Source organism: Thamnophis elegans, chromosome 2, assembly GCF_009769535.1.
Source record: "Thamnophis elegans isolate rThaEle1 chromosome 2, rThaEle1.pri, whole genome shotgun sequence".
Lineage (NCBI taxonomy): Eukaryota > Metazoa > Chordata > Lepidosauria > Squamata > Colubridae > Thamnophis > Thamnophis elegans.
The window spans coordinates 924,164-936,531 of NC_045542.1; the positions used below are offsets into that span (position 1 = coordinate 924,164).

The 12,368-nt window shown below is 42.4% G+C and overlaps 1 protein-coding gene across 1 annotated transcript in view; it reads left to right on the forward strand.

Annotated features, from left to right (window-relative positions):
* RASAL3 (RAS protein activator like 3) overlaps positions 1–12,368 on the forward strand; it is a 39,581-nt gene that overhangs the window by 6,061 nt on the left and 21,152 nt on the right. The window contains 2 exon segments of the mRNA XM_032212399.1: positions 1,243–1,651; positions 12,233–12,342. Of these exon segments, the coding sequence (XP_032068290.1) occupies positions 1,243–1,651; positions 12,233–12,342 (519 nt within the window).

Genomic DNA, 12,368 nt, shown 5'->3' on the forward strand with positions numbered 1-12,368 from the left:
AGAATTCCCCAGCCAGCGTTCGCTGGCTGGGGAATTCTGGGAGTTGAGGTCCAGACATCTTCAAGTTGCCAAGGTTGAGAAACACTGTGATAGACATTTGCAGTCCAGATATAGTGCAACTAATACATTGGTGGCACATATTCCATTAATATAAGTATTAACATTTATTAGAGTAATTAGCATTCGCTGGCTGGGGAATTCTGGGAGTTGAGGTCCAGACATCTTCAAGTTGCCAAGGTTGAGAAACACTGACTCTAGATAAATCTGCTCTGCAGGCATACATAATCTCCCTTTCTTTGTTCAGAGCCCGTTTCATAGAAAACATGCTCTCCTTCTCTTTCTTCTCTAATATTTAGCTCTACCAAGGCTGGGCTACTCTGCGATGCAACCTAGAGACGTGGAATGAGCTATTTAGCAGAAAACCATCACTTCCTTAGTCGGAAGAGCAGGAAATGAAACGTTGCGACCCACAACTTCTCTCTCCTCAGCATTCCCCTTCTGAGCAGCTTGCATTTTTCAAGGAGGTTGGGCCACGTGACTTCACGGTGTGCAAGGGTCATGTTCAGACAGGTTCTATGGACCGGGGAAGAGCCGGTTGATCAAGGTGCAAGCATTGCCATGCTTCACCCAACGTTTTTAGAGTTAGGACTCCACAGGTTTGCCAGTAAGGGCAGGCTGAGTTTTCTTGGGATGATCTCAAGTAGGTGGACTTCAAGGTTGTCTCACATGAAGAGTGTGCAAGACTTGCCTGCGAGGCATAACGGGCAGTTCTACGGTGCATGCTCTTTTGTCACAGGAAGCGTCTGAGTCGGCAAACAGCAACACAGGATGTGGTGAAGCTGCCAGTGTGTTTTTATTTCCTGCTATGGCAGCACAAAGGTTTTTTTTGGCAAAAAGTGAGCAGTAGGAAACCTGCACCTCAGAGTGAGAAGGGTAGAGGGGCACCGTGCTCACCTTAGCAAGGACTTTCATTGAGAGTAACTCCATTTTTAAGGGCTCGAAGTGGAAAGTAACTGACTCTTTCCATTGTCTATGCAGACTGGTATCTGTTTGCTTGTGACTGCTCAGGGTGGGGGTGGGGCCCCCCCGACTACGTGTCTTTGGAGAAATGGCCAAGTCAGAAGAGGTAATTTTGGTCTAGAAGTATGAATGTAGGGCTACCTTGACTATGGTATGCTTGGCAATGGAGGTGTTACTTTTGTGAAATGGCTCTTCTTTCCTTTTTATTTTGGGGTTTGACAGATGGCAGCTCAGCCTGAAACAGAGGGCTCAACTTTGCTTAAGGCCTACCTATGGCAGACAGTGATGCCAACTGGGGAGAAGGCGCCAGAATTGGGACCTATTCACGATGGATCAGAGAGCAGCAGGTGCAAGAGGAAGATACCGAAGTGGAAGCGAGTGCACAGCCATCCTGAGGCTGAAGTTCCTGAGCCTGGACCCCACGATCTCCCACCATTGGCTTCCCAAGACAGCAGAGCGGCCACCAAGAGATCCATCTTCCAGAGGGCTTTCTCTCTGCCAGGCAGGATGAGCAAGGCCCAGGAGAGGAGCAGCAAGCTCAGTGTGAGGAAGTACCTGCGTTCCATGTCTCATTGGAAGAACCAAGAGGCCCCCTCCCAAACAGTGAGGGAGACCAAGGAAACAAGCGAAGGTAAGAGGGGGGGGGCTACGTTATCCTGCCAATTACGGTCCAGCGGGTGTAGAGGAATAGTTAGTAAAAGTAGGCCATGCTCCAAGGCCAGATATACACTTTCTGCTTTCCTCATCACCAAAACCACCATTTTCTGGCTGCAGGAAAAGACAGCAATGTCTTCTGTTCATTGCCATCCCCATCTGTTCTCTGAAGCTCAGCTTTGAAAGTTCTGTTTTCTGTCCTAAGCATCTTAAACAGTTGGTTCCCCATGCTTTATTGCAATCTAGTCACATCCCCAACTCCAATTAGCTGTAGTGCCTGGCATACTTTCCCACTGCAGTGGCTGGTTGCTCCTCCCTATGGTTATTTCATGCTGACCTGCTGGGCTGCAATATTCTCAGCTGATCAGAAGCTTCCTCCCCCCCCCCCCCAAAGGCTGGTAAAGAAGCTGTTGAGTGAGAGAAAGAGGGTGAAGACAGTCCCTCCATAATAGTTCACAGAATATGTGGTAGATGCAGTAGCAGAATGCTCAATCTGGACTGCACAGCAATACTGCGACCTGGACAGAAATTTGTTAAGCCAATTGCAGCACCCCTGAAGCAGCGCAGAGTGCAAGTGCCTGGCATTTAGAATTACCCAACATTTCCCCCACATATGCTCCCTTCTATCTGGTGCCGCTGCCCCTTTATCTATAGCGATAGGGCTCATTCTGTGTTTTTTGTCCAAAATTCATGCAGGCATGCTTGATGCAATTTCTAGAACAGGAAAAAAAAATAGTGGTGAGGGTGGCCTTCTCCACTGGGTTACAGAGAGAGCAAGGAGTTCATGCTCCTGAATTGATGTGCTGAAGCCACAGGATTTGGATCGCTTGAGCTAAATTGGCACAGTCCTGGCCTGTTGAAACTTGAGTTAGTTATTATACAACAGATTTCAGGACTTTTTTCCTGTATGTGGGATCTCCTTTCATAATCCTCCATCCAATTCTTGGGGGATTGTTGTTGTTATTATTATATACTTTATTGATTAAACATGAAAGTCAGTCAACTGAACATTCAAAAATTCATCACAAACACCATTGACTGGTGCTAACGGTTGATATGGGTTGCTGCCAGCATCCTAGGTATCGACCAAGTACCTTCTTAAGATGTACGATGTTTCAAGTAGCACAGTTTTTTGCAGTTCTGCTGGTGTTATTGCAGGAAGCTGCAATTTCTTGATGTGTTTTATAAAATTCGTGGACATGGGACCAAGTGCCCCGATGACAATGGGTATCACTGTTACATGTTTCATCCATAATCGCTTAGTTTCAATGACCAGGCCGTGGTATTTTGTGATTTTTTCCAGTTCTTTTCCTTTGACTCTGGCATCTCCTGGTACCACAGTGTCAATAAATTGCACGTTTCGGTTTTTGACAACTGTGATATCTGGTGCGTTATGTTCCAAATGATGATCTGTGTGTATTCGAAAGTCCCACAAGTTCTTCACCTTCTCATTTTTGATAACTTTTTCCACTTTGTGTTCTTATGACTTTCTTGATACAGGTAATTCGTATTTTTTACATAATGACCTGTGGATTAATTTAGCAACTTGGTCGTGTCTAGCTTTGTAATCAGTTTGCGTGATTTTGCTGCATTCACATATTAAACGTGAAACAGTTTCAACTGTTGTTGCAAAGTCTCCAGTTGATGATTCCAGGTGAGTAGCGTATCACTGGAACTGCCCATGTATTAATGGCTTTAATTATGTTTCCAGCATTCAGCTTTGATTTTAATATTTTGCGGACCCTCCTGATGTATTCCTTTTGCGTTGACTCTTTGACTTTTCCATTCAAGATGTTATCTGCTTCCAATATGCCTAAGTACTTGTAACCATCATCCTTTGCTAATGCTTTCGCTATGCTTCCATTTCCCAGTTCTATTCCTTCTGTTTTTTCCATTTTTTCTCACCGCCTGGATAATATAGCACATTCTTCAAGCCCAAAGTTCATTTTGATGTCGCTGCTGAACAGTTGAACTGTGTTGAGTATTGATTTAAGTTCAGTGGGGCTTTTTGCATACATTTTTAAGTCATTTATGTATAGTAGATGGCTTATCTTGCCATGTTGGCTTGAGATTTGATATCCCAGTTTTCTGTTTCATAGGACTGTCAGTGGAATTAATGCGATGTTGAACAATAGTGGTAAAAGTGGGTCCCCCTGCAAGATTCCTCATCTGATGTTGACTTCACCAATGTTCTCCCCATTTATTTTTAGAACTGATTTCCATTTTTGCACATTTGCTTTAAAAAATGTGCTGATTCCAAAGTTGTAATAGTCATAGTAGTAGTAGTATTAGTATTAGTATTAGCAGTTGTTATGTGGTTAATCTTTAGTGAGATTCACAGCCTTTGGGGCTGGTTGGTAGCTCAACAGCTCGAGTCCTAACCAAGGACCTAGGAACTGTTAAGGTAACGTCGGAGGATATCAGCTGTTCCAAGTAGGGTGGGTTTTTGTAGAATCAGAATGTTCAAGTCTCATAAATTTAAAATTTCCAAATAGCGAGGTAGCCCTTTAGGTATTGCTCCAAGGGCTCCAATAACAATCGGGGACAATACATGATTTCTTTTTCCACAGTCACTCAACTTCAATTTGCAATTTGTGCATCTCCAGGTATTGCAATGTCAATGAACCATACTTTTTTCTTTTCAACTATTGTTAGGTCAGGTGTGTTGTGGGTCAAGTGCCTGTCAGTCTGAATTCTGAAATCCCACAAGATCTTGACTTTCTCATTCTCTAAAATCTTCTGAACCTGATGTTCCCAGTGGTTTTTGCTGTACTCAAATCCAAACTTTTGACACAATTTCCAGTGAATGATCTTAGCAACGCGGTCATGGCATTGTAGGTAGTCAGTTTGTGAAATTTTGCTGCACCCACTGATCAAGTGGTCGACTGTCTCGTCTTTCTCATTACAGAGGCGACATTTGCTGTTCGTGGTATCATGTTGAATTTTTGCCTTCATGCAGTTTGTGGCTAAAGGCTTCTTCTTGAGCTACCAAAATAAAGCCTTCTATTTCTTTTTTCAGTACTCCTGATCTTAACCAGTTCCAAGTTAGCTTTTGGTCAGCTTTGCCTTCAATACTTTTCAAGTATTGACTATGCATAGCTTTGTTTTTCCAATTTTCACCTCGCTTCTCAATTACTTCTTTCTTATATTCAGCTTTTGACTTAGTTGTCTTTAAAAGGCCTCCTTTATTTACTTCCTTAATCATTGGTTCTTCACTTTTCTGGATGTAATCATTCAAGCTGTGTTTTTCTTCTTCCACAGTCTGTTTTACTTGTAGGACTTCTCGACCACCCTCTGCTCTTGGTAGATATAATCGGTCAACATCACCTTTAGGGTGCAAAGCATGATTCATTGTCATAAGCTTCCTTGTTTTTCTGTCCAAGCTCCATCTTGGTCAAGTCAATTATTCCTGCAGAGTATCGAATCACAGGTATAACCCACTTATAAATATAGCCTATTTATGGCTTTTATGATGTTTCCTCCACTCAATTTGGACTTTAATATCTTGCAAATTCATCGAATGTACTTGGCTGAAGTTAATTCCTTGATTTTATTATGCATTAAGTCAGAGGCCTCTAAAATCCCCAAGTACTTGAAGCCTTCTTCTGGTTTTACTGCCTTTATCATTTCTTCATTCTCAAGTTCTATTCCGTCATCTTCTATGACCCTGCCTGCTTTGGTTGCTATTGTTGCACATTTGTCAATTCCAAACTGCATACCAATGTCTTGGCTAAACTCTTTTGTGCTTTCAATTAATAAATTCAGTTCAGCTTTTGTTTTACCAAACAGCTTCAAATCCTCCATGTATACCAAGTGCGAAATTTTCATTCCTTTCTTTGCAAGTTCGGATCCACAGTTCATCTTCTTCAAAATGATTGTCAGTGGTAGCATTAAGAGTATAAAAAGTAGTGGTGAAAGGGAATCACCCTGGAAAATGCCTCATTTAATTTCAACTTTATCCAGCTCTTCTTCATTAGCTATAAGCTTCGTTTTCCAGGGGTTCATTAAAGTTTCCATGAATTTTTGTATGTTGCTGCTGATTCCAAAGATTTTCAGGCATTTCTTGATCCAGTTAGGGGAAACTGAATCAAATGCTTTCTTATAGTCTATCCAAGCCATGAACAGGTTGGTTCATCTTTTCTTTGAATTCTTTAGGATTAGTTTGTCAATCAGCAGTTGATCCTTTGTTCCTCTTGAATTTTTGCAGCATCCTTTCTGTTCTACATCCTTTCTGTTCTACTTTCCAAGTATCCATAAATTTGGTTTGCAACGATACCAGTAAGGATCTTGTATGTTGTTGGCAAACAGGTGATTGGCCTATAGTTTCCAGGGTCCTTTCCTTTTTCTTTATCTTTTTGGATCAAAAATGTCCTTCCAGTTGTCATCCATTCATCATTTTCAGGTGTTTTTAAGATCTGGTTCATTTGGGGTATCAATCTTTTGTGCACACTTGTAAGTGCCTTTAACCAGAAGCTATGTAACTCATCTGGTCCAGGTGCACTCCAATTCTTCACTTTTCTTGACTGTCTTTGCACCATTTCTTTTGTTATTTTCACATCTTCCATTTTATGCACTTTAATAGAATCCTCAATCTATTATTATTATTATTATTATTATTATTATTATTATTATTAATTACTATTATTATTATTATTATTATAAATTAAATGTGATACTCTACTCAGCTGGAATCATCAACTGGACTTATTATTATTATTTTTCTTCTGTCCAGGAATTTGCCTCTCCTTGACCATTTTAGGGAATAATAATGCTTGCCTTTAGCCAGAGTTTGGAAAGTATTGTGCAATAAAATATTTAATTGTTTTTAAGCTTTTCTGCAAAATGAAGTGTTATACTTACTTAGCAAGTAACATAGCAAAGTTCTCTGCAAGTGGAGAGAAACCACATTTGTACTTTGTCTACATTGTACTGGCTTTCGAGTTTTGTGAAAATGGAGTTTCAGGAGATCTCATTGATATGACTCAGTTTCAATTTCTGGTTGAGCTTAACATGAGCCACAATAAAATGTATCCTAATTAAATGATCAGTAGAAGATCTATCATCCATCCATCCATCCATCCATCCATCCATCCATCCATCCATCCATCTATCTATCTATCTATCTATCTATCTATCTATCATCTATCTATCTATCAATCATCTATCTATCTATCTATCATCTATCTATCTATCTATCTATCTATCTATCTATCATCTATCTATCTATCTATCTATCTATCTATCTATCTATCTATCTATCATCTATCTATCATCTATCTATCTATCTATCTATCTATCTATCTATCTATCATCTATCTATCTATCTATCTATCTATCTATCTATCTATCTATCATCTATCTATCATCTATCTATCTATCTATCTATCTATCTATCTATCTATCTATCAATCATCTATCTATCTATCTATCTATCTATCATCTATCTATCTATCTATCATCTATCTATCTATCTATCTATCTATCTATCTATCTATCTATCATCTATCTATCTATCTATCTATCTATCATCTATCTATCTATCTATCTATCTATCTATCTATCTATCTATTATCTATCTCTCAATCATCTATCTATCTATCATCCATCTATCTATCTATCTATCTATCTATCTATCTATCTATCTATCTATCTATATCTATCTATCTATCTATCTATCTATCTATCTCTATCTATCTATCAATCATCTATCAATCATCAATCATCTATCTATCATCTATCTATCATCTATCTATCATCTATCTATCATCTATCATCTATCATCTATCATCTATCTATCTATCTATCTATCTATCTATCTATCTATCATCTATCTATCATCCATCCATCCATCCATCCATCCATCCATCCATCCATCCTTCCTTCCATCCATCCATCCATCCATCCATCCATCCATCCATCCATCCATCCATCTATCTATCTATCTATCTATCTATCTATCTATCTATCTATCTGCATCGTAGGGCAACAACTATTACACCAAGGTTCCTAAAATGGGCTGGCTTACCCCATGGCAGGATCATAACTCAGAAGAGGAATGAAATCTGAGAAAGTTGTGGCTGATTCAGTGCTATCGCACTGCTGCTCCTTCAGCACTGTTACGCTGCTGCAGTGAGCTGTGGTCATGCGATTTTCATTTCCAAAATCCCCTGACAACTTTCCACAAATCTTTTTTTAAAAAAATATTTGCATTTTTGGGGGGTATATGTCTACATTTCTTGGCAAGTTTTTCAGAAGCAGTTTGCTGTTGTCTTGTCTCTAGGGCCGAGAGAGTGTCTGACCCAAGATCACCTAACTGGTCTTAGGTGTAAAAGAGCAGAATTCAAAGCTTTCCAATTTCTAGCTGGGTGCCTTAACCCCTCCCCCAAACTCCATTGTCTAAACTCATCTTAATGACTTAAAAGCCTTCCAGCTTCAACGGGCCTTGGAGGAAGCTAGTTATCTTGACCCCTTCCAGTCCGGCTTCAGACCTGGTTACAGCACAGAAACCGCTTTGGTCGCATTGACCGATGATCTCTGGAGGGCCAGAGATGGAGGCCATGCGTCCATCCTGGTTCTCCTTGACCTCTTGGCGGCTTTCGATACCATCGACCATGGTATCCTTCTGCGACGACTGCGGGAGGTGGGGGTGGGAGGCACTGTCTTGCAGTGGTTCTCCTCTTACCTCTTGGACAGGTCGCAGTCGGTGTTGGTCGGGGGGCAGAGATCGTCCCTGAGGCCCCTAACATACGGGGTGCTGCAGGGTTCGGTCTTATCCCCCCTACTATTTAACATATACATGAAACCGCTGGGCGAGATCATTCGGAGGCACGGGATAAAGTACCATCAATATGCGGACGATACACAATTGTATCTGTCCGCCCCGTGCCAACTCAATGAAGCGGTGGACGTGATGAACCAGGGCCTTGAGGCCGTTAAGAACTGGATGAGCGCTAACAAACTGGTACTCAACCCGGACAAGACCGAGTGGCTGTTGTGTTTCCCTCCCAAGAATTTGGCCAATGTTCCAACACTTAGGCTGGGGGGTCAAATTTTATACCCCTCAGATAGGGTCCGCAACTTAGGAGTCCTCCTGGACCCACAGCTGACGTTTGACCACCAGTTGTCGGCTGTGACCAGGGGGGCATTTGCCCAGGTTCGCCTGGTCCGTCAGTTGCGGCCCTACCTAAACCGGGAGGCTCTCGCAACAGTCACTCGAGCCCTTGTGATCTCTAGGCTGGAATACTGCAATGGGCTCTACATGGGGTTGCCCTTGAAGAGCATCCGGCGACTGCAGTTAGTCCAGAATGCGGCCGCGCGAGTGATAGTGGGCGCACCGCGGTTCGCCCACATTACACCCATCCTCCGCGAGCTGCGCTGGCTACCTGTCGGCCTCCGGGTGCGCTTCAGGGTACTGATGACCACCTTTAAAGCACTCCATGGTAGTGGATCTGGATACTTGAGAGACCGCCTTCTGCCGATTACCTCCCTCCGACCGATTAGATCGCACAGGTTGGGCCTCCTCCGGATTCCATCCACCAGTCAATGTCGACTGGCGACTACACGGAGGAGAGCCTTTTCTGTTGCAGCTCCGACCCTGTGGAACGATCTCCCCGTTGAGATTCGTACCCTCACCACCATCCAGACCTTCCGCACAGCCCTCAAGACCTGGCTCTCCCAGCAGGCCTGGGGATAGGTTTCCAACTTACCCGCCCGAGTGTTGATTGTTGAATGCATGTTGTGTTTTACCATTTTATTTTTTGGTCACTTATTGTTTGTCTCTTGTTACTGCACACCCTTCCCTTTGTGATTGTAAGCCACCCCGAGTCCCCTCAGGGAGAAGGGCGGCCTATAAGTCTTAATAAAATGTTTCAAAAAAAAAAAAAAAACACAGAAGCCGGATCTCCCAGTTAATGAATTATGCATGTATATTTTCAATATAAATAGCAAAAAAAAAAAAGGTAAGATTAGGCTTATTCAATTTGATCTCGAAACACAGACATCCTAATTATTCATGTCAGAATATAAGAGGTGGTTCAGGCTTGCATGAATGAGTCAACTCTATCCTCTTGCTGTCACAATAGTCTAAACCAGTGTTTCTCAACCTTGGCCACTTGAAGATGTCCGGGACTTCAACTCCCAGAATTCCCCAGCCAGCGAATGCTGGCTGGGGAATTCTGGGAGTTGAAGTCCGGACATCTTCAAGTGGCCAAGGTTGAGAAACACTGCTCTAAACTCTTTACTAAAACTGAAAGTAATCAGAGATGTGACTAAACATATTATGCCGTGTCTTTATTCAGCAACAAGCTGCTAGCCTTTTTTCCCCACAAAAGGCAGCTCAATATTTCAATCAACATTAATTGGTTGGACAGATAAGCATATAAAAACGGGATTAGGTTTTTATGCATTATGCAAGTGCTCCTGTCCCTCGCTATCTATCTGCAGTGGTTTCACAGTAGGCCCCATGCTTAGAAGGAAAGAAGTGAGGCAGTCAGATGAGCAAAGTATCATCCTCCTGCTGCTTCTATGGCATCTCATGGATGTTGCAAAGTTGCTCCAGTTAGCAAGGCTTCTAATCAGAACTCAGTCATAATTCCAAGCTGGGAGGAGGGAGCAGAAAATTTGACCCCTTCTCTCACCACTTGTTCCTGCTGCCTCCTCCCTTAATGTCACCCCTTTTCCTCTGTTATTTCTTGACCAGTGAAGTAAATTATTCCGGAAGTGGGAGCACCACAATGATGAAAATAACTTTAGGATTAAATTATGACTGATTTGTCTACAGAACTTTATAAATCATATTGCTGGAAAGGTTTATGTAGGACAGCAGTCCCCAACCTCTGCAGCTTGGCAGACTGGCTGGGAAAGAGGGGGATCAGGTTGCGCAAGTTGCGTAGAATGCCTAATTTCTCTCTCACACACACACACACACTCACACACACACACAATACATATATGCATACTCCATCCTCTGGAGAGTTTGAATAGCAAAGTTAAAAAAAAAAGGTTTTAATAGTACATGAATACATAGCAACAGCAGTTAGACTTATATACCGCTTCATAGGGCTTTCAGCCCTCTCTAAGCGGTTTACAGAGTCAGCATATCGCCCCCAACAATCCGATAGATAGATAGATAGATAGATAGATAGATAGATAGATAGATAGATAGATAGCAATAGCATAGCAATAGCAATAGCAGTTAGACTTATATACCGCTTCATAGGGCTTTCAGCCCTCTCTAAGCGGTTTACAGAGTCAGCATATCGCCCCCAACAACAATCCGGGTCCTCATTTTACCCACCTCGGAAGGATGGAAGGCTGAGTCAACCTGCATCTGTGTACAGCTAGAATATTAAAAGTTATTCACAGATATGCACATCTGGAGGTATTTTAATATGCAGCAGCAGAGCCTCTGTGTGTGTATGTGTATATTTCTGTGCAAAATGCAGAAAGTGGGATACAGCCAGAGGTTGGATTCAGCTGGTTCTAATCGGTTCTTGTGAACCGGTAACGGAAATTTTGCCTGGTTCGGAGAACCGGTAAATACCACCTCTGACTGGCCCCGCCCATCCCACCCGACACCTTCCCGGAGTCCTCATGCACACTCTTTTGGCTCCCAGGTAAGTGCAGGAGGGTGTGAAGTTCCCAAGAGCTGACCTAATTAATTTACGAGACATGGTTCAAAAACAACCCCATTCATTTATTAGGACTAACATCTTGGCACGGACTTCTGTGGAGCCGAAATTAAATCCCACTTGATGGTGTCTGAACTTTACCTCTGTGTCCCCTCCCCTCTGCCTGATGTCATCACATTTGCCAACAGGACATTGCTGTGGGGTTCTGCACATGCGCATTCACATCTCAGTTACAAGAATATGTGATTTTACTCTGGCCAAAAATATGCATGGCATTTTCCTCCCTTCTCAAGTTGATAGTAGTCATGGAAATGCTTTAGATGTTGACATCCGGCTCCCCTCACTTCCTGAAAACAACCTGTGTAAAACAAAGCAATTTGAGTACAGGTGTATAACTTAGGGATGCATCCGTTCCCCCAGGCTTGCTTGGATTTTCTGCATGGAATTTTGCTACACTCTGGATGTATCTTCCCCAACAATCGAGGCTGTTTCAATTGCACTGTGCACTGTGCACTTTTACAAAGTCTCAACATTTTTTGTGTGATGTGACCAAAACTGGATGCAGTATTCCAGGTGTGGCCTTACTAAGGCTTTATAAAGTGGTACTAATACTTCATGTGATTTTGATTCTATGGCTTTGTTTATATAACCAAGGATTCTATCAGCTTTTTTGGGTGCTTCCATACCCTTCTGGCTCATATTTATGTGATCATCTACTAGGACTCCAAGGTCCATCTCACAGTTCCTCTGTCTGAGCCAGGCTTCATCTAATCTGGATTTGTACCTTTGGAAAAGGCTCCATGATGGGTGGGAATGAAAATGTGAGAAGTGCTCGCTTTTCTATATCATGTATTGGAGGTCTGATCCTGGTAAGCTTAGAGTCATAATTCCAGCTCATTCACATATTATATCCATATTCCTCCCTACAGGTGACGATTCTGTTGTCCAGTTGATTCCAAGAATGGGTGTCCCTCCTTGGGATGTGGCTAACGTATCTCTGCAGGATGGACGGCTGATGTTATGGAGCAGAGAAGAGGAGGTGGGAGCATCTCTTACTTTTGGAAC